Raw genomic sequence first — 23,175 nt, forward strand, 5'->3', positions numbered from 1 at the left:
CAAAAATAGTCGCCCTCGTCGTGCTGGCCCGTTGCTGATTAAAAATATTTTTTTTACCCAATAATTTTGAATGCCAATTTTTTTCTTAATGCTAGTGTTCAAAAGCAACCACCGCCCCCACTTACAAAAAAAAAGCTTAATTAGACAGACCTTTTATAATTAATTTTACTTGAAACAAGTAGATATAATTATTATTGATGTAAAAAATATTGCATTATACCTGTTAACTTACAAGTACAAATTGTGTTTTAAAAATAATATATTAAAATTCCATTAAAATAAATGTATAACAAAAAAATTATACTTAAAATTTAATTTGACTTTTAAATATAAAAAAAAAATTAAATTATAACAAGACTTCATGTAACATTTGACTAGGTAATTTTTTAAATTAATTTTTAATGTATTTTTTGTTTTAAAAATAAAATAATAAAATGCAAAAATTAGTTGGAGATGCCGGGGATCGAACCCGGGGCCTTTCACATGCAAAGCGAACGCTCTACCACTGAGCTACATCCCCGTATATTGATATTGGTAAAAATAGATTTATTTAACTAAATGTTAATTTTTTTAAGTATAAATATAGTTAATATTATGAATAGTAAAAAATATATATATATTTATAAAAAAAACATATAACACCATAAATTGGTGTAATATACTTAATTACACCAAAATAACCTAGTTCAAACTTGTAAAAATCATAACTTAAAAATCAAATCATAACTTGTAAAAAATGTTACAATTACAGCAATAATTTCCGTTTATTATGTTTTTTTTATTATTTATATCAACTAATAATATAATAAAAAATATTTTAATATTTATTGAATTCTTACATTTTCTTTCATTATAATGAATACGAACAACTGTAATAAATAAAAGTTAAATATGGTTGGATCAAGGGCGTATTTACATATAGGCAGCGTAAGCACGAGTTTACAGCAGCATATTTTGAATGATGGAATTTTTTTTTATTGAATACAATAACTGCATAAAATTGACTACCAATAGAAAATTGATGATTTACGGCTTCAATGGTAACTTTCCTTAAAAAATCAATATTTGGGATAGTTTTTTCTTTTTTCATCTTGAAGTACATTGTATTAGATTTAATTTAATATAGGTTTAAAGAAGTTAGTTTTTGTAATATTTATTTTATTATTTAAATTATGAGGAAAAACATTTTATTTATCTAATAAAAGTTATTTATTTAATAATTTGATATAAGTCTCAACAGTACCTTGGTAAATGGTCGTAATTATAAGATTAACAATCAAATGTTCATAAATAATTATAAATAAAGTATTATCAATAAAAATTTTGCAATACATTTTCGAAAAATTATTCCAATAAAAGTGAAAACTAAAAAAGTTCAACGTTCACTTATAAGGATTGTATTTTTCGAGACCTTTCTCTTTTTTACGAGGATTGAGAGAAGTTTTCCAAAATTAAATCTCTGATAACTTCAACGTGATACGTTTTATCGTATCATAATATGTTTCATTTTAAATATACTTTTAAAATAGCACTTTGATTAAATTAATTATTCCTAACCAAATTTCCTATAACTCATTTTTAGGGAACATCGTACTTTGGGCATAAGAAGTGTGCCTCATGTGTCTTATGATTTAAATCATTGGCGGTCAAATGAGAAAGAATTAGGGGATATATCCCCCCCCCTATTGGACATATCGTTTATGACATTTTTGTACAATTTTCTTTATATATATATATTGGAAATTTTATATATAGATTGTTTAATAAGTAAGGAAACATGTCAATTGTTACAATGATAGCAATAGAAATCCTTTTCCTTTAATCATATTAAAAAGTTATTGAACTAATAATTTTAATAATTTCAACTTGTTGGAGGGAAATGGGAGAAATAAAGTAATGTGATAAAGAAGCTTTCCATCGAGGTGATAGAAAGCTTCTTTATCCAAAATTATATAGATAAAATGAAATTATTAGTTTGTACAAATAAATTTTTCAAATTACATCCATTATTTACCTATAATTTGAGATCAAATTTCTAAATAGATTTGTCGTGGGGATGTAGCTCAGTGGTAGAGCGTTCGCTTTGCATGTGAAAGGCCCCGGGTTCGATCCCCGGCATCTCCAAGAGTTTTTGCAAATTTTGTATTCACCTTTCATTATAATAATATGTATTATATATTATTACACTATAGATATATTTTAATAACTTAACGCACATTAATACATATGTGGGTGTATATGTGTGTTTTAATTATTGTACACTGTAAAATTTTAAATAATTATACAAAGTATATTTACACAAAATTCAAATGAGAGTTGTTTACAAGCCCAGATTATACAGGAGAGGTATTGAAAAAATATCAAGAAGCTAAATATAAGTTCCTTGAAATAATAGCTATATTTATTTTAGAAATCACATTTCATTCAGCTTCTAAATTGCATCAACGTAACACTTCGACCTTCGTACACTCAAATACCTGTAATAAAAGTTACATTTAAACTTCACGTAGCACGTTTACAATAACTCATTGATCATTCATATAAATATTCAAGTGTAACTTTTGCAGTGTTTCAAAACAACATCTATTTTCTGTTCAAGTTATTTAACTTTACAAACTATAAGTCATTCGCTCTTACCACTGCCGCAACAACCAAATAGATATAATGTCTCTACTAAATAACCGCTTAATTACGTCCGTAGATTCCCAAAAAATTGCTACAATCAAGAACTTTTTGATGTAATTTAAATATAAATTAAACTTAATTATAAATACTTTGGTAAAATAATTTCATAATATAATGTTATACTATATTTTATGTTATTTTATAATATATAAAATAAAGAGTATTTTAATTAATCAAATTTATAATATCAAATAAGATAATCTTAATAATATATCTGAATATATTAATGTACAACTTAAAATATAATTTAAGTGTTATATATTCAGTTTCGTATATATAATATAGTTGTGTAGTTTCGATTGTTTCAAATTATAAAGTGATATTTATTTTTAAAAATAATGCTAAACAAAAAATAAAGGCAACAAATTTTCTATTTTTGACATCTAATCGTAAAGTCTTCAAAACTAAATTTATTTCATTAACTGACAATTAACTATTAAACTAAGGGATTGTTATTCAAAGTATTTTTTTCCAAGAAAATTTGTTTTTTGAAAACATAGATACTTAGTATTAGAATAATTGATATGCTTTTTAGCTTCGATGCGAAGCTGGAAGGTATTATTTTACTATGATTTTTTTTTATGATATTTTTTTTTTGTGTCTCAGGTCTTACAAAACCGATTTTGCCCAACGAATTATTTTATTCAAATAAAATAAACTATATTTATTAAATATGACTTTGCATGTTTTACAAGTACACATGTATTCTGAAATCATATACGCAGTATTACCACAAATAACTCTATTGACAAAAAAGGTTCTGCTACAAAATTCATAGTTTATTATAATAGTCAAACATTTTTCTAAATCTAAGATAGAAACATTATCTATAAATAAAAATTTTAGTTAAAAAGCTATTGGACATAGTGATTTTTGAAAATTTATGTAATCCAATCATGTTTCTACTATTTTGATCGGAAACTCGTTACTGGCGTAAAAAGTTTAGTGCGAACCATTCAAAACTTAATAAGCCCATACATAATTTAAAACATACATAATTTTAAAATGTGTCCATAATTAAACAATTAAATAATACAGTTAATCTTTAATAATCTTTAGTAAAAAAAAAAACTGCAAAAACTAGATTGGAGATGCCGGGGATCGAACCCGGGGCCTTTCACATGCAAAGCGAACGCTCTACCACTGAGCTACATCCCCACATACGATTACTTTGCAAAACAACGCGACTTAACAAAAAATCAATAAAAAGTATTAATCAACCTTATTAATTAATAATTAAGTAATTAATTAAAATAATAATTGCCCCCTACATTTTTTAAAAAGCTTAGTTTAAACTTTATAAGTACGTCATTTTAATAATATTAATCAAGCTGATTAAAAAAAAAATTATAATTTTTCTTTAGATCATGTTTTGTTTAATAAGTGAAAGTATATAATTTACTAACGGTACGGTTTTTACTATACGGTTACAGGTACCTCATTCGACAGGGTTAGCTTAATAAGCACAACTATAACAAAAATTTAAGGGGAAGCATTAGAAATTTTTTGAAACTAATTTAAAGCTATGAATTGATTGAAATAATTCACCTTTTTTGAGTTTATAGATATATATTTATTATTATACATTTTTAATTACAACTAAAATTTTTACAAAATCATTAAATTTTCGAAAAATGATTAGTGCACATTATTTTTACACGAGATCGCTGAATAAATAGTAGATCGCAGTAGTTGTTACACACCGCTATCGTACTACGTTAGCAAAATTAATATAAGACATTTAGTTTTTGAAATATTTACATTATTCATATAGCCTGAACTTCTCTTTCTTCTTTTCATGATCATCTCATAATGATTTATACAGTAAGGCTACATTTATCTGAATACACAAATCTCACTCAAATAATAAAACCCATGTATTTTGACTATTTTAGTTTACAACTTATTTAAGTAGTACATAAAACAAGGTGTGTACATATTAAATAAACGTAAGCTACGCGTGACACTTTGCTAATAAACTGTGTTATTTCAACTTCTAGGGCAAGCATTTTTTTAAATCATCTAATTACATTTTTGTCTGAATTTAATCCGTTAAGATACTTAAATGTATGACGTGGCTTACTAGCTAAAGTAATTTATTTTTTAGATCGTTATTTTTATGATACTGTTACTAAACTTATTATTTTTTTAAAACTTCTTCTTTTCTTACTAAAATTCTTATCAAATAAAGATATATGAAATAAATTGTTATTAATTAATAATATACTACGGTGGAAGCAAATTTGTTTTTAGAGTATAAAAGTGAGAAAAGAAGTTAATGAATCTTAGATCCCACATATTATTTTTTTAAATTTTAATTAAAATAATTGAATAACGTGAAACCTGTGCGCGCGTGTGTTTGTATATACCTATATATGTATGTGAAGTTATGTTTGTTTAAATTTTCCAATCGTATCAGTGGTGGTCAAATGGGAAGTGAATATAGGAATAGATCCCAATTACGGTTTTGTATGTATTTTATATTTTGGAAACTTCATATAATTCAATTTAAAGGTTACTGATCAGAATTAATATGAACAAATTATTAATTCTAAAAATTCAGTAGATTAAAGTTTAACTTTGGGTATAATCTTTTTACGTATAATAAGTAAATTCAATGAAGCACTATTCTAAAACAAATTAAATACTTAAAATATGTTTAATAAGAACAAAGCCATTTATTCATAACCAGTAGATTTTAATAACATCTTGATGCAGTAATACAAATATGTTCTGTTCTAGGGTATGGGATATAGCTCCCATGATATTTATCATAAAGTTCTTTCATTCCTCCCATAGTAAAATCATTTGACCACATTTAACCAGTATAGGTAATACTGTTCATAGTTGTTAGAAGTTTAGTTTACCGAAATTTGTTTCTAAATTTTAAAATAGTATTATAAATATCATATATGTACACAATATAAAATACAAAAAATAATTATGATTATAATAATGATTATATGTAGTTTGTAGTATGTTTATTATAGTTTTTTTCTAAGATACGCAAACAGCGATAATTTTGTTGTTTTAAAATTACCAATAACCAAATTTTTTGTCATACATATTACTATACGGAACCGGCACGTTCGCATGTATTATTTCACAATGAAGTGGATTACATGCAATACACTAGTGTACATCAAATGTATTTGATGTACGTTATTATATCCTATTGACGATTTTTTCTTACAACTTTGTAAACGTGACAGGTGTGTTAGGTATCAGCTAATAGCCATTATTCGACAAAAGTCTATACAATAATGTTTTCTAAATTTGAACACCATTGGGTAACGGCTATTTATATAATATTCCACGGCTCCATAGACCAAGTGTACAACTAATGCCAAAGTCTCCGGAACGTCTCAGCCACCACTGCAGCACCTGCAGCCTCTCTCCTTCCTTAAAACATTATTCCACTTAGCTGTTCAAAATGAATTGGGTTAAAAATTTACAAGAAGAGTAAGTAGAGCACGTCAAAACATAAAATGCATTACATTTGTTGAAAACAAGGAAAAATTTTCTATATTCAAGTACAATTAAACTATTTGTTTACATTTAATTTTATACTTTTGGAACAACCTTATTTTAAATATCTGGTCAAACTTACAATGTTAGTAAAAATGTATACATCTCTTAGTAGTATTTAAGACGTGCTTATATTTTAACAGACACATTACAAAACATAAAAGTAAACACTCCAAAGAAATAAAATTTTATAGTGAATAATATCTTTGTACAAAAGTGTGTCACTTACGACGTAATTTAGTGAGACGTTATTGTTATACGTTTTTATCTTAGGAAGTTTTCTTTTAATAACATATTTAAATTTACATATTCAACTTTAAAGTTTGAGTATTTTGTTGGTAGTATAAGTAATAATAAAAAAAGGTCAATTGATGACCTTTTTGTGTACTTCCTAAATTCTTTATTTACAAAAATAATTCCAATTTTGAAATTTCTCAACTAATATTTCGATTACTTAGGCGAAATACGACTAAGTTTAATTTTAATTTCTTGATGGTATTAAATATTTTTTTTAAATAACCAAAGTATAGTGTTTTATTTAACAAATTAAGATTATATATTTACCAATTCATTACTTTAATGTAAATTTACAACTTAGTCTCGATAAATATTCTAAGATGTATTTATTAAAATAAATATAATTAATAAGTTTCTATTTTAGCTTTTTTTTACTTTTAATGCTCCTTTCTCTTAAATTAACTTGAAGTTGAAAGCATTCATTGAACATAAATTTGTTTATTAGTTATTGTTCAAATTGCGTACTGTTAATAAAAATCGCAACATAAAATAACATAACGAAAATAAGTATAACCATTTAAAAATAAATATATATTAAAAATCCCTAAAAAAATTATAACTCGATTAATATCCAGTTATAATAAGGTATTATGAATTATACTTATTATTTATGATTCATGTTTAATATAACTTATAATGTAAAATTTTTTTTTAAAGTCAACAAAATATATTTTTTTAAGTAATAATTATAACTTCATTATTATTATATAATTAAGTATATCAGTAATCGGATTATAAATAATAAGCTTTAAGGGCTATAATTTTCAATATATTCATTTTGATGAAGGTTTAAATTCATTTTTAAATAATTTTGAAGAACTTATTATTATTATCATAATATTATTATTTATTATAATATATATATATATATTTATTATGGAGCCGTTATTATTATTATTAAAATATTTTTAATGTTTAAAAAATTTTAGTTCATAAAACCGTAACTGAAACCAGAAAGAATGTAATGAAAACTATTAAACATTACGAGGAACCTAAACCTTATTTTTTATTATTTAAAAACCTCCACTAAACAATAACCTTGTTTAATAAACAGTTTGTGTTTTTTTTTTGCTTTGGAATAATAACTTAAATATATAAGTGATATAAGGGAGTATTATCATTATTATTTAAGTATTGTCTTTAGGTGGATTTAACTAAATAGATTAATTATATAGATTCATTTATAGCAATAATTTTTTTGATTTAATATTAATTAAAATTTAGGTATACAGTATTAAATATAGTTAATACCCACTATAGGGGCCTAGCTTTCTACTAAGCTACATAATACATTACATTACATAATAATGCTTTGAATCAACATTGAAATTGAGCCCATTTTTATTTTATGGTATAAATTGCAATGTTTGTATATTTTATTATTTGTGTTGTTCATTCGTTAAAAATGTTAGTTGCGTAAGACGATTTTTCTTATATTTTTTTCATCAATTTTACGTGTTTTAACAAATTTATTATAAAAACATTTCAGATTAAAAAATAGCTTCATTGTTCATATTAATAGACACCCTTCGGATATGTCATATAGTGATCATACGTCTGAACATAAATTACGGGACTTGGACCGACCTTGCGTTAAAAAATCCTCTTGTCAAAATTGCGGGAAGGTCAAATGCGTAGGCGCCCGGAACACAGTCGGGTCCCGTTTCCCTGCACCTAGTGGCTAGCAAATATACAGGCTCTATTTTTATGTACGTATACGTTAACTGGTGGCCAACAGAGGTAGTCATAGTTCATTTAGTTTGACCAAGGTCAATAATTAACCCGGGATATGTGATAATTATCCCATATTAATTTTTAATAAGAAAATAATATATTCATTTAGGTATGAAATATTGACCGATTTATTTTTACCTAACTATTTGTAACAATTAACACCTAATGTTATAATATAATACGTATTAATGATTAAAAATTCTTTACGATTGTATAACTTTTAAAAAATTTTTTTCATAAAATGAAGTACAAAAAAAATGTAATATTTAATAAGGTATAAAGAAAAAAAATTCTATAATAAGAATTAAATATATACATATATAATTGATTAGTTATAAAAATAAAACTTATCTAGGTACATAATAACAGGATATTATACCAACAGGCTGAATATCTTATAAAAAAAAAATGTGAAAACAGTCCTGAATTGTTTCAGAGAGCTACCGAGAATATGTTGATGGGTCCACTTTTAATTAGAGACTAGTCGTAAAAATTTAAGTCTATTATATGAGGTTTTCAGTAAGTAAGAAAGCGGTTTTCTATTGTTCTCAATGTTTGTAACAACTTATTTGTTTCTTTACTTACTGATCACCTGTATAGTACTATTAACATCATAGCTATTTTTTTAAAGCTAATATTAAGTTTACCAATATTTTCTTATTCTTTAGGTTTTTTCAGTCTTATAACTATATTACCTTGAAGGCAATGTCTTCCTACTACTCTTCTTCATTCTTTTTTGCCTTCTGAGCTATATTTTAAGTAATCAAATTAAAAAGTGTAAAAAATTAATGATTTGAGAAAAGAAAAAGGTTAACGAAGACATTTGGGTCAGGTACAACCATGCTATCTATATAAAAATCACGGTGGGTATTTAAATTTCAATCAGGCACTATTTTTTAAGATTTTCAAAAATCACAAAAATATTTTTTTATATTGCTTAAAAAAAAAAAAAAAAATTATTGGAGCAAAAACTTCCTATATTTCAATTTAATGAAAATAGAAGAGTATATATATTATTCCTGTAAATAATCAACTGCTTTTGGTATCAGTTGGAAAATTTTGTTTTAGTATCTGACATGGTTAAAATTTGATTATACCCACTCATTTTGCTGAATTACCTTGAGATTAGAATTAATAATGTTCTAGTGTTTTTTTTTTAATTATAACTGGGTAAATGATTTAATGGCCGTGTGTATATTAATATTTAGAGTCTTCTTTTGTTATCTAGTCGGTACAATCGGATTTTGGCGTTTAGACGATGTATTTTTAAATTGTCAGCTAGTAAAAGTAGTAGGACGGATAGCCAGAAATATAAAGCTGTCGCGCAGGGTTATGCTCGAAATAGATTAGAGCCCTGTGTGCGGTGCAGTAATGAAAAGATCTATAGTTCAATCCAAAGCAACTTTACAAAGTTATTATCACTTATGTTACTGGGAACTGGTTATTCACTAATTATTGTAATCAATATGTTGATGTTTATAATATATTGACAGGAGCATAGAGGAAATAAGTACACTAGTAATATTAGTGTACTAAATATTATTATATTTTTCAAATGACCTTCTTTCTTTGGTAGTCTTTGACGAAAAATTTTAATCAAGCCGGTACACTTACAGTATTTTAAAAAAAATGATAAATTATTCATCCTCCTCTAAAATTGTTTATAATTTAACGGTTATATTCATTAATACTAAATTTTAGTAAAAAATCAGCTACAGTAGAAACGAAACACTTTTTAAAAGATAGAGGCAAAAATTTTAGAAGATAATTTTTCTTTATTTAATCAACCCTAAAATACCCACGTGCAGAAATTTTTAAAGCCCTTTAATTATAAAGAGAATATGAAATACTTTGATTGTAAATTAATGTCAAAATAATATTGTACATAATTATTATTTAATATTTAATTTTTACAATTATTTTACAGATTAATGGTTTGATTCAAATAAAACAGTAAACAAGTAAGCTTGTTTAGCTAGACAAAGTTCTTATGCAATTAAATTATGTACTCAGATAAGATTTAAAATTATCATAAAAAAAAGCTTAGTAAAAATGACGTATCATTAAGGTTTTATCTATTAAAAAATTTAGTATAAGGCACTTATGCCCTTTATGAGTAAACATTGATGGGTAAGGCAAAATGATTTTCATACTTCTCATTAAATCCTTAGCTCATGCTTTCTAAAAAGGTTGGTCCATGAATGATACATTTTATATCTTTAATTCATTTGAGGATCTGGAAACCTATTGCTTTTTTTACTACGGATTTTTTTTGTTTCAATGTATTCATTATTTCATTAAGATCATTTAAAACGACTAAAACTTTAGAAGTTTTTAAAAAGTAGTAAAATTATAGACAAAATTATACAAATTTCTTCAATTTGTGCATATACTAAAAATAAATATATTAAAAGTGATGATCAACAAATAAAATTTTTAAAAATTATTACGTCAACTTATTATTTTTTTATTTTTATTATTATTTTTTTCGCTGAATTCCTAATAGTTGTACTTATGGATATGGTATGTCATGATAAATAAATATATAAAGGGCGACCTTATCAAAAAAAATAACAAGTCGCGCCTGTGACAATGAATGTCTACCGCGTCATTTAAAAATGTATAATTAATGATCGATTTGGAAAAATAAAAAGCCCTGATGGGAGAAGAGTATCACATTTTAGGTTACGAAAAAAACTAGTGGAGCGTTTCGTCATTATGCAGCATGTTCTCATAAATTCGGATGAGTCGTATCTTAACAAAGGTAAACAAAGCAGCTGCTTAGGACTTAAAACTTTAACATTGATATGTCAGTTAATCTATTAATAGTTTTATATTTGATAACATTTAGACCAGATTAAGTTATTTGTAGCCCCTTGGAACTAACTGAAATTTTTATTTTATAACAATTGAAGGGACTTTTGCAAAAAAGTAGTAGCTCTAAATTTTATAATTTTAAGAAAATTTCTATCAAAATTTAATAATTCCATATAATACAATGGCACTTATAATTTTATCTTTTTAATAACTCCACAGAAAATGCATATAGGGGTTAATGTCTAGTATTAAATTAAAGTAATCTTTTTTTTTTTACATCAGATGTTCAGATAATTACTTATTTTTTACAGCATACTTTCCAATTTTACACATAAGCGACGAAAAATAAAAAATGGTAGCAGTAGAGTCGCAGCATAGTTGGGAGAAGTATAGATGATATCTAACAGTGATTAAAATCACTATTATACATTTAAGACAATAACATCACCTAACGTAGTCTTATCTAACCTTGCAACTATATTTTTAAATAAAATTTGATACTCAACCTAATTGAAATGAACATTTAAAGATTGTTTAAAGATAGCCAATTTAATAACAAAAATTGACCATTTTTGTATATTATTTTTCTAATATAGTTATAGTGTGATATCACCACTAAAGTAGACGAAAAAAGAAAGTTTGATAATTCTGACCTTTGTTAGTTGACTGTAATTTCAGTTTTGAAATTGTAATTTTTCAAAAGCCATTGGTAGCTAGAACATTTGTTTTTGGAATGGAAGGCCCCTTTCTTTTAATATACTTATTGGATGAACAACAGCAGTAAAAATCCTTCTTGGAAATATTTATAATTATCATTTATACTATATCAAATTTTTATTATAAAATGTGGTACTTACCATGTGTAACCACAGCGATAAGGAGCTTAAAGGACCAGTTGTGTAATACAAAATTTGCAAAATAAAATATTTTAATTATATTAAAAAAAAAATATTTTTATTAGTTTATATTATGAATAAAATCATAGTTTTTTTTATAGATTAAGATATGAAGATTTTGTTTTTATCAATTAAAATTATTGAGACACTTAAATTTATAAAATAATAGATAAAACTAACAAAAAAGTATAGTTACTTACTGCGAGCCCCGCCCCTCTCCACCTTCAACATTGGCTTTGTGCAAACAGTGAAATCAAATATTTTTTCTCTTATGTAAAATTTCTGCGGACGTCTTTGGTGCTTGTCTCCCTTTCCGATTAATCTAAAATATAGGCATAAATAATTGATATTGAAAATTATAACAACACGAATAGATATAGTGAATATAGTGCCTAATAGATAATATACCAAAGAGATACCTTATACTGAAGTAACTGCATATAAGCCTCGAGACTCGCCTTGCATTATGTATTGGTGTACAATATTTAAGATTAAATAGTGTTTAATAAATATGAGTTTTGAAATTTTGTTTTTTAGATCTCAAATACAATTTTAACTTAATAAATATTAAAATAAAAATATAATAAGAATTTCTAGACTGGTTACATGAGCAAAAAAAAAAAATTGTCATCTATAATAAATTCTGAAGTCAATAAGTAATTTGTTGTACATATATATTAACTATAAACTGAATGTTATTGAGTTATATTTGATTTATAAAACAACAAATATTAAAACGCCAAACTTAAGTAGTTATTTCATCACAATTTAATAAACTATTTTATCTATTTTTTATTTTAGTATTACTAATAATAATGTAATAGAATATTTGAATATTTCATAAATTAATAATATTAATTGTTTTTTTTTACACCAAATCTTCAATGAAATTTATAAAATCAACTTTGAATTTAGGACTTACATTATAGTCCCCTGAATGTCCTAATTATTTTCAATACTGATATTTTAATTTGACAGAAATAGTAAGTAGCTACAATAGTTGTTATTCTGCCAATAAACCAGCCAATTTATGGTTAAAAATGACAAGAATTAAATAAATGAAGTCGAGATATTGTATTTGGAAATTGTATTTATTTATCTTTAATATTACAAATACATTTTATGTAGTTTATATAATTTAGTTATTTTTAAATTAAAAACTAGAAAAGCTAAGAATTTCATTACAGTAGAATTATTCAGATTACAATTGTAAATTTTATCATACGTATATTTGGGTAAGGGATCGGTCTGGCTTAGTGGGTAGACGCGTATACTTTGGCTCTTGAGGTTCGGGTTCGATCCCCGTGATGACAATGAGATTTTTATTGTGATTTTCTTATAAGTGTCTGGTCTTTGGTGGAAGCCGGCTATAATATCCATCCCGTTTATCATTGGCCCAGCCAAGAACCTTCATGTTAAGTTTGAGACTAGAAGGATGTAAACCCGATCATACTTATTCTTTTATTAATAAAAATAGATTCAAAACAAACAGATTTAAAAAAAAAAAATCTAAAATATATATTTAATATGTGTTAATAATAGTTATGAGCAAAAAAAAGTCATTTGATGGTACTTTATTCACGAACAATTTTTTGTGCCTCCCCTCCCATTATAAATTTCTAAATACACCACTGTCTTATATTGAGATATTATATGTAATTAAAACAATAAAATATTTTTAAAATATATATCAGTTATTCTATAATATTATTCTACTAATAAAACGGAAATAAAAGTATTTTATATAACAATTAACGAGTTATTTTGAAGTGTTTAATTATAAAAATTAAATACAAAATTTAATTTTAAAAATCATTTGGAGAATAAATAAGGACAAATTTATTATTAACTATAAGTAAATATAATTACAAACTAAATTATTATAAACACTATAAAGTAATCCTCAATTGCCAAAACTGATACTATGATGTGTTTTTTAGCTTCGATGCGAAGCTGAGAAGGTATTGGTTTTACCATGATGTGTTTTTTTTTTGTGTCTGTTACAACTTTTTCTCAGCTCTCATCAAACCGATTTCTTTCAACGATACGTCAAAAGATCACAAATCGTATCTAGTCGAAGACATTACCCTCAAAAATTGAAAAAAATTCCCTCGTTCCCCGTAAATGAGGGAAACCTCCAAAAAAATTACAAATTTAAAAATCGCTAATTTTCGAAATTTTTTCAATTTTTTTTACTTAAAATTGCTATAACTTTTTTAAAAATAACCAAATCAATATAATTTTTTATATAGATGCATGATATCACTACCTTTTATTTGGTATATTTTCTTTATAAATCTGACTTTTTACCTGCCCACAGGGGGGGATTTAAAATGACAACTTTTACACAAAAAATTATTTTTTTCAACTTGATTTTTGAAAATGTTCCGGAAGGTCTGACACTTTTATATATATCTTAAATTAAAGCTAATGTAATATACTTTATCATGAAAAAAAAAAAATTTCGGACTTTAATTTATCTTCACGGTGAAAATGGCTACCAAATGCTATTTTGTGTGAAAATTTTCGATTTTATATTTTACATTTTTAATTTTATTATGTTATAACTATTTGAAAAATGTATGGATCAATACAATTTTTTCATGAGAAGTAGTATTTATATACATCTTTCATTCGACATACTGTTTTTTTAAATCAGACCATTTTCCTATATTTGAGGGGGGTTCAAATCTAAAAAATGCATGTAGAAAGTAGAACTTTTTCAACTTAACTTTTGAAGATGTTCCGGAAAGTCTGACACTTTTATATATATCTTAAATTAAAGTTAATGTAATATACTTTATTATGGTAAAAAAAAATTTCGGACTTTATTTTATCTTCACGGTGAAAATGGCTACCAAATGCTATTATTGTGTGAAAATTCTCGATTTTATTTTTTACATTTTTAACTTTATAATGCTATGACATATTGAAAAGTGTATGGATTAACATTATTTTTTTATGAGAAATAATATTTTTTAATAATCCCTTTTCCATTCGACATACTTTATCTTAATTAAGATATTAATAATGAACTAGCAGATCATGTAGCTTTTGGAATAATACACAAATTTTTTTAAAATTAAACATAATCTAAAGATTTTCATGGAAGCGTTTATTTTTGATAGTGATTTTAATCACTGTCAGATATCATTATACTTGATCCATCTATGCCACGTCACCACTGTGCCGCGACCCCCCTGTGCCGGGTTTTTTTTTACTTAATACTACCATAACTTTTTTAAAAATGACCAAATCAATGTAATTTTTTTTATAGATGCACGATATAAAAATATACCAAATGATAGGTAAAGACACCTATCATTTGGTATATTTTTTTTTTATAAATTTGACCCATTACCTGCCCAAAAGGGAGATTTAAAATGACAACTTTTTCACAAAAAAATAACATCTTGAAAGTCTGACACTTTTATATATATCTTAAATTAAAACTAATATGTAATATACTTTATCATGGAAAAAAAATTTCGTACTTTATTTTGTCTTCACGGTGAAAATAGTTACCAAATGCTATTTTTGTGTAAAAATTCTCGATATCGTATTTTACATTTTTAACTTGATAATGCTATAACTTATTAAAAAGTGAATGGATCAATACAATTTTTTTACCAGAAATAATATTTATATCCCTCTTTCCTTCAACATATTTATTTTTTTAAATAACACCATTTCTCTTTATATATTCGTATATCACACTTATAAATCATAAAACTTAACTCGCTTAATTCAGTTTAGAATAATCCGTTATGATTATTATTTATTAGTCCCAGGCATGAGCCTTTTTATATGTGTAATAATAATATATAAAACATAACAAAATAATGTATTTGGTTTTGAATTTTAAAATTAGAAATGGTAGAATAAATTGATTAGTTTGAAGACTAATTGTATTAAATTAGATTTTTAGTTTGAAAGCTTAACTCTATGGTAAATTATTTTATTTATTTCACTTATTATTCATTAATAAAGAGTATTTATTAGTTTCTCAAAAACTATTTCAATTTTAATAACTAATCGAAAATCTATAAATAATGTATCTATATTGTATTTTATGCTTTTACAAAATTAATTACAAAAATAAACTTAATTTAAATGTTAAAACAAATTTAACTATACGTTATTAAATAAAATAACATGTTTAAAAAAATTTCATAATATACTTATAGTTTTAAGGCACTAATTTATTGCACATAATAATCATTTTCTAAATTATTTTTGTCTATAAAAATTAGATAAATATAGAATTTAAGTAATATAAAATATAAGATTGTAGATAAAATATTTGCTAATAAATTCCAAAAAGAATTAAAAAAATCAGTCTCATACAAATATTTAATGATTTTCTGATTCATCTACAGTTTTATAATAATATAATTTATATCTTGAAATATTCAATGTTTAAAGAATAAAACGTCATCCTCAAAGAGGGCTAATAATTTCCTGTAAAGATACACTAGCATTACTACAATTTAGCCTGTCTTTCACTATCATGTGCTCATATAGAAATATGGTAAAGTCAAAAATATTTCATAAACAATATTATTATCAAAAATTTAGGGTGAATTTATATGAACTTATTCAATATATTTAACATAACTTATCATTAATGTAAGTTTCTACCGTGCATATACATTATACAAAATGCAATTTGCATTATTCTACATTTTTTTGTTGTGTATTTCAAACATTAGAGTAGAGTCAAACTAAAATAATTTCAAATAACCATACATAAATAGTTACTTTAGCTTAATTAAATTACTGAGATTAATAACCTCATTCTTGACTTATGAAATAAATTAAATAAGAGAAAACATTCAAATTCATATATCAGATCTTGAAAAAGGTTCCAGTGATCCAGGTTGTACCCATGATAACGGTGGGTTTTTACTTTCACTCTCCTAAAAAATATTTTTAATGTATTCATTAATATAATGTATAAAGCTTATTTTAATGGTGTGGCTAGCCAGTTAAATAATAATTTTTGACATATATTTGAATTACTAAAAATATTTTCAGATATATTTGAGTTTTTTGTTTTGAACTGATGTCTCAAATTCTTTGTGAAAATAATTTCAATGTTGACCTCTACTGTTAGGACAGTTATAACTTCTAAAAAGTTGTAATTTCACACTAATGTACACTACACTCAATTGGAAATATCAGTATAAAATTGAGGACAAATATAAATTAAACAATTTTTTGATTAATTATGAATAAATATGCCAACTTTTTGATGAATCCATGATTGTCTAGTTAATCCATGAATTCCTTCGTCATATCGATCAAATAAAATATAATGAGGATCTTCACATTCAGGTTGATTTGGTTGTTTGTATATATCTATTCTACTTTGTTCAACACATTCTTCACACTTTTTAACAAATCTTTCATTTTCTGTTTTTAATCTTACAATAAATTTTTCATTATACATTTAATAGTATATATTATTAAAATATGTAAATAAATAAATTACAGTTCTGCAGCTTCAAGATTAACTGGTTTTTTTATACGAGGTATATCACAAAATGACTTTTGAACATGATTAATGACATGCCAGATTCGGTTAACTCCTTTTTTCCATTCTGGGAAATGGTACTTGATATTCATTTCACCCGATACTACATCAACAAGAGGATGAAATATAGGGGTTTCAATAATTACTTTTGGACAATCACAATCTGGCCATGTTTTTTCAATTATTATTCGAAAGCGGAAAACTCCATTTTTATATAAGCCATATCGAGGAAAAATTACTCCAAACCATACTAAAAAAAAAAAAAGTCATGAAATTATTTTGATTATTTAAAAACAGTTATCAATTTACTAAATGGTGTTTTAGCAGCTGGCATTACATATACTCCAGGAATCTTTTTTTTGCTGAGAATATTACTAAAAATAAATTTAGAATAGTTATTTTATATTTGTATCACATTTAAAAAATACTTACAATTCTGACATTAAAGTATACTCCAAGAAAAATGGTATGTAGTTTGGATTTAAATATGAATTACTTTTATTGTTTGGTTTTACAGCAATACCACTTACACTAGTGGTATCATCTCCAGGGGCTATAACTCGACGAAATGAACCAGCACGCTTAAATACTTCTTCACAGTTTTCAGACTGCATAATAATAAATTATTGTATAAAAATTTAAACCTTTGTTGATAATAACTGAATTTTCAAAATTGACTTACCATGACATCCAATAATTTCTTTTAAGTGTACATACATTTATAACTTTAATAGCAAATAAATATCAACTGTCAAAGTTAAAAATGAAAAATTTTTAACTAGACAGAATCAAAAAGTTTTTAGAATGAAAGTAAATTATGTCATTAAAATTTGATTTACACATTGTTAGTTATGGTGCATATAAAATTAATAATAAATATTTTTAATTAGAAATTGAAATTATTAGATTATATAAAATTGCCATACCTTATCATAGATATGAATATCAAAACTAAATTGATAAAATAATAATAAAATTGATAATATAAAAGGTGTATAATTCATATATATCTATGGATATAAATACTTACGTCGATGCCATTGATAAATGGACTGATATCGAATACCTTATCAGTGATCATGACATTTTTCTCAACATATTTCCTACCATAAACAACCCAATCTATACAATTTTTTGGATAGTGATAATGAATAGTGTTAATTGTGTTATCCCATATAAATACAAATATGTATTTAATATACGATAGCGATTATAAACTTTTAATGAATAATATAAATAATTGGAACTATTAATAATGTCGGTTACTATGACTCATGATGAAATAATAAATAATAATAATCATTATCTATGTCCGTACTATAAAAATAATCATGATAGTGAATATACTATAACTTATAACAATATCATAAGAATTATTTTTATAGCAAATGGCACTACTGTATAACTGTTGCTACTAACATCTTTTATTTTGCTTGTTGGTAATCGTCTCGCACACACATGCGTTGCGTGTTAACTCGATCGGTAGTGGAATACGTTATCAATTAGTTGAAAATTTTTTATTTCGATATTTGTTAAATGTTATGTTATAAATATTTTTTAATTAAAATTTAACATATAAATAAATACATTTTTTATTTTAAAAATTAGTGTATCATTGTTTTATTAGCTTATAGTTATTGTTTTTAATCAGCAGTAGTAATTGATAATATACTTCTATAACGCCCAAATATTGATTTCCAGTTGTAGACCAGGAAAAAAGCGATAAAATTCTAGTTCAATTTTGAACAGGTGAGAAAATATTTATCATTAAATATACCTTTTTAATTAACTTATTTTTAGTCATGGTCCTAAGAATTTAATCTTAGGGTGAGATAAAGATAGTTTATCTTGAACACAGGTTGATGTTTTAGTTATAAATGTATTAATTAATATTATTTAATATGTAATATATATATATATATATATATATATATATATATAAATACATAATTTTATTAATAAAATCACTTTTATTTTGTAAACATGTTAAAAAAGTATATTATCGTAATTTACGTTAAACAACTCGTAATTCAGTTCTGTTCATCAAGAAACTTGGTGAAAATTTGAGATTAAATAAACAATTGGTTGTTTAATGAGTTTTATATTAATTAACTATAAACTTAACTATACTACTAAATCTTAGATTTTAAAAATTGTTTTAATTATTGATGTAATGTGAAACTAAAGAGTTTAAAATTTCATGATCTGAAATTTATTGGGTTAATTTCATAAAATGCACCATCAATTGGTGATTTTTTTAATTTAAATTCTGATTTTAGTAATACCTTAAATAAATTAACATATACCCTGGCTTCTGTCTTTCCTCAAAAAAGCATTGTACTTTTTTGTTTAAATTTTTGCTCTTCCCCATTTTTTTTCATTTTGTCTGAAATACTACCTATTTAAAAACAAAAAACATACGTTTTTTTTTTAAGCATAATTTGATTAGATGTTATATGTATTTGACTTGGAAATTTTTTTTTTGTAATTATAGCCTGTGCTACACAAAATTTTTAGTTTTGTTTTTACTATACTTGTTTATAAAATTTTCCTGGGTTGCACTTAAATTCTAAAACTAGTAAATAATAAATTGGTAATTTTATATTTATAAAATATACAAGCTGTAAAAATTATAGTATAAAATATAGTCTTCATTAGATAATTGGGTAAATGGTTGTCGTACCTGATTATTTTATTTTAGTATGTTCTTAATAGAATTTATAATATTAAAGTAGCATACTACTTGGAATAGTTTTTTAGATTAGTATTGAAACGTTTTCTATTTCAAAATTAAATACGGATTACTAGATTATATTTTAAACAGTAATTTAAAAGATATATATTGATTAGTATGTACAAAAAACAATTTAATGATTGACATATTTTTATTCACTTACCCAGTTCGCTGACTCAAATGAAGTACCATGAACACTTTTATTATGTTCGTGATTTCGCATTTAGATCTGTTTATAAACATTATACATAATTTATAAGTGTCTCATTTTATCACATATTATATACTTCTTAGTATTTTGTATGTGACTAGATTTTTCAGAAAAAAAAAATTATTTCATTTATATTTTTAATAATACGATTGTTGTTTCATAAGGCGTTTATTCTATGCGATTACTATGTATTCCAAACCCATAAAATAATAGTGTAAAGTTCTTATATTTACTTTTGCCATAAATATTTTTTTGTTTTATTGTGTATTTTTAAGTTTATTTCTTGAAAATGTATTCTCTGTCTTTTGTTATAATAAATCATAATTATCGTATGAAAATTCACCAATAAGTATTTTTTTCGTAGACATAATAATATAGCTGAATTCGGTTTATTTAAATATATTAATTATTTTAGTTAAAATACCAATTTACTCAATTTAGAACTGATAATAAAAATTTTACAAAATTTGTGAGAAATTATTTTTATTTAATGTTTTTCGATCATTAATAAATAAATAGTTATGTTTTTATAACTTTTTTTTATTAATTACTGTATCATTCAAATATTAGTGATGAGGAATTTCTGAAAAGTAGAAACAGCAAGTAAAGAAATGTAGGATTACTAGGTCACGATTCATGCCGTTGTCGGATGGCGGCAACCAGCTCGTTTGATGAACAAAACATTAAAATTGGTCTGGTAAATAACCACCAGGTACAAGATGAAAATAATAAGAACTATTGTCCCCGGAGGGCAGATTAAATCACTACAGGTTTTTTAAGTACCTCTAACTTTAAAAAATGAGCCTTTTAATATATGTAGTATATTACTATGTGATGGTTAATTCTTGTTTTTTCTCAAATACATTTTTTTTTTTGAAACCGAGTGCCGCGCGTCGGGTTAATAATAGGCGTCGGGTGGTTGTCGGACCCCTGTGGTCTTTGGATAAATCAAATATTACTGGAGAACTGTAAATTCAATAATGTTATACCTATCATTTAATGGCGACTATGCCTCACCCAACCTGTAGTTTTGAGTAAGTCGTAAGACATGTATTTCTTTAGGTCGCTTGTTAATAGATATATAAATGGAGAGTGTTAAGGGTTGTATTTAAAAATAAATATATATATGTGTATCTTTTTTCACTTGATAGTAATCATTTAAATTTTTATTAAGAAAACTAAATTCAACATTAAAGTATAATCAAACGTTTATTTTTCTATTACATAGGAATAACAAAGAGAGAAAAGTGCCTGGATTTTTTTTAAGAGTATAAATATTTAATTTAACATTTTTCTGTTTGTTAATAATAAGGATGATTAATTTGTTTATATAAATAAATAAGTAAAAATATATAGGGGTTAATATTTTTAATGATGTCATTAATTGTCTTTTATAATTTACTTTTACACAACAAGTCTGGTGTTTTGAAATGTACTACAAATTAGTACTTCATATTACACCATAGTAGTGCGTATTATTTCTTTGATGCCTCGGTAATGATTTGCTACCCAATGAATCTTTTGTTTGACTATGAAAAGATGTACTGATAAAAAATGTATATTTGAATTTGTACCTCCCCAAATAATACAATTAATTGTATCATTATATAAAAAACCATTAATCTAAATTGTATTTTATAAACTATTTTTAATTTCAATAAAAATAGGTGTACTAAAGATGTAAACATCAATCATATGGAAAATAAAATTTGTCGTTATTATATTTAAATTGAGAATAATAAAACTGATTTTGTTGAAAATAGTTTTGATATTTTCCCTTAATTATGATTTACATAACAAGTATTTATTTAATTTTTACTCAATGTAAATGTTAATAGAACTATTCTCTAATATTAAAAATATTTTTGAAATAGATAATAACAAAAAACATTTAAAATCACATTCTATATGTATATATAAGTATTTAAATAAGTTTTAGCTGTCCTAGAGATGACTTGTTTAGGGCTTAATGAAAATATTTTTAAATTGAACCCTTTATAAATTTTGTTCATATAAACAATATGTGCGCTAGCATATCAAAATTATTATTGATGTAATTAATTTAATATATTTATTAAGTACTTAATATATATATATATATGACAAGTATATATACAATAATACAAACTTTCTTTCTTTTAAATTTTTCATTGACTGATTTTTCTTTTAGGTTAAAATAGACATATACTTTCTGATTTTCGTTAGTCATTTATTATCATCTAAATACAGTAGCTAAATATCGTTGTCTAAAATGTTTGTGTTAATAGGATATAACTCAAAAATAAGTAAACTATTTGTGAATTAAACATATCATTCTAAAGATGTTTTATTTTGATTGTCCAACTACAACTTGTCTTGTACTATTCTTCGTAATTGAGGTAACTAAATTAAAGGCGATGAGTTTACCAGTCTTTTATGGAAGGGATATACATAAGAATTTTTTTTTACCTTATAAATAAATTTTTATTATATATATTTTTTATCATAGGAGTTCTTTCCTTAATATCCCTTTATGAGAATGTCTATAGTGACATTATTTTAAAATTTGGCATAATTTAACTCAATGTTTTAGTTTTCTATTAATTATTAAGTAAAAATAGTATTTATATGTTTATAAAATTGTTTTAATATTGTATTAAAAGAGCATAGAATATCTTAAGCATTGTTTGCATCCATTGATATTGTGTACTTAAACTGGTTTTTAGCTGTCTACTCAAGTGAATCATCCATGTAAGGG

At 24.4% G+C, this 23,175-nt stretch overlaps 2 protein-coding genes and 3 non-coding genes across 10 annotated transcripts in view; 2 read left to right on the forward strand and 3 right to left on the reverse strand.

Moving 5' to 3' along the window:
- Positions 1 to 448: 448 nt before the first annotated feature.
- On the reverse strand, positions 449 to 520 carry Trnaa-ugc (transfer RNA alanine (anticodon UGC)). The gene has a single exon. It is a non-coding gene; the product is annotated as a tRNA-Ala (tRNA).
- Positions 521 to 2,052: 1,532 nt separating this feature from the next.
- On the forward strand, positions 2,053 to 2,124 carry Trnaa-ugc (transfer RNA alanine (anticodon UGC)). The gene has a single exon. It is a non-coding gene; the product is annotated as a tRNA-Ala (tRNA).
- A 1,647-nt stretch (positions 2,125 to 3,771) lies between these two features.
- Positions 3,772 to 3,843, reverse strand: Trnaa-ugc (transfer RNA alanine (anticodon UGC)). Its single transcript has one exon. It is a non-coding gene; the product is annotated as a tRNA-Ala (tRNA).
- A 12,378-nt stretch (positions 3,844 to 16,221) lies between these two features.
- On the reverse strand, positions 16,222 to 19,879 carry LOC126903242 (AKT-interacting protein-like). Of its 3 annotated transcripts, none has more exons than XM_050681325.1 (7): positions 19,800 to 19,879; positions 18,524 to 18,596; positions 17,926 to 18,101; positions 17,803 to 17,867; positions 17,452 to 17,743; positions 17,206 to 17,383; positions 16,222 to 16,876 (listed from the first exon to the last, which is right to left on the reverse strand). In XM_050681325.1, the coding sequence occupies exons 1-7, from the start codon at positions 19,862 to 19,864 to the stop codon at positions 16,799 to 16,801; spliced, it is 927 nt and encodes a 308-aa protein (XP_050537282.1). In that variant the 5' UTR covers positions 19,865 to 19,879; the 3' UTR covers positions 16,222 to 16,798. The 3 variants fall into 3 exon arrangements, with proteins under 3 accessions (XP_050537282.1, XP_050537281.1, XP_050537283.1); XM_050681324.1 differs by having other exon boundaries at positions 19,779 to 19,879; XM_050681326.1 differs by lacking the exons at positions 18,524 to 18,596; positions 19,800 to 19,879 and adding an exon at positions 18,176 to 18,408.
- The window catches only part of LOC126903241 (MICAL-like protein 1), a 29,281-nt gene continuing 25,048 nt past the window's right edge, over positions 18,943 to 23,175 (forward strand). For 2 of the 4 annotated variants that reach the window (XR_007703451.1, XM_050681322.1), the window contains exon 1: positions 18,943 to 19,242. The gene's annotated coding sequence lies outside the window, so the exon portion shown is untranslated. The remainder of the gene's footprint in view (positions 19,243 to 23,175) is intronic. The other 2 variants (XM_050681321.1, XM_050681320.1) reach the window with 1 other exon arrangement.

This window comes from Daktulosphaira vitifoliae, unplaced genomic scaffold (genome assembly GCF_025091365.1).
Source record: "Daktulosphaira vitifoliae isolate Bord-2020 unplaced genomic scaffold, ASM2509136v1 Scaffold_3, whole genome shotgun sequence".
Classification (NCBI taxonomy): Eukaryota; Metazoa; Arthropoda; class Insecta; order Hemiptera; family Phylloxeridae; genus Daktulosphaira; species Daktulosphaira vitifoliae.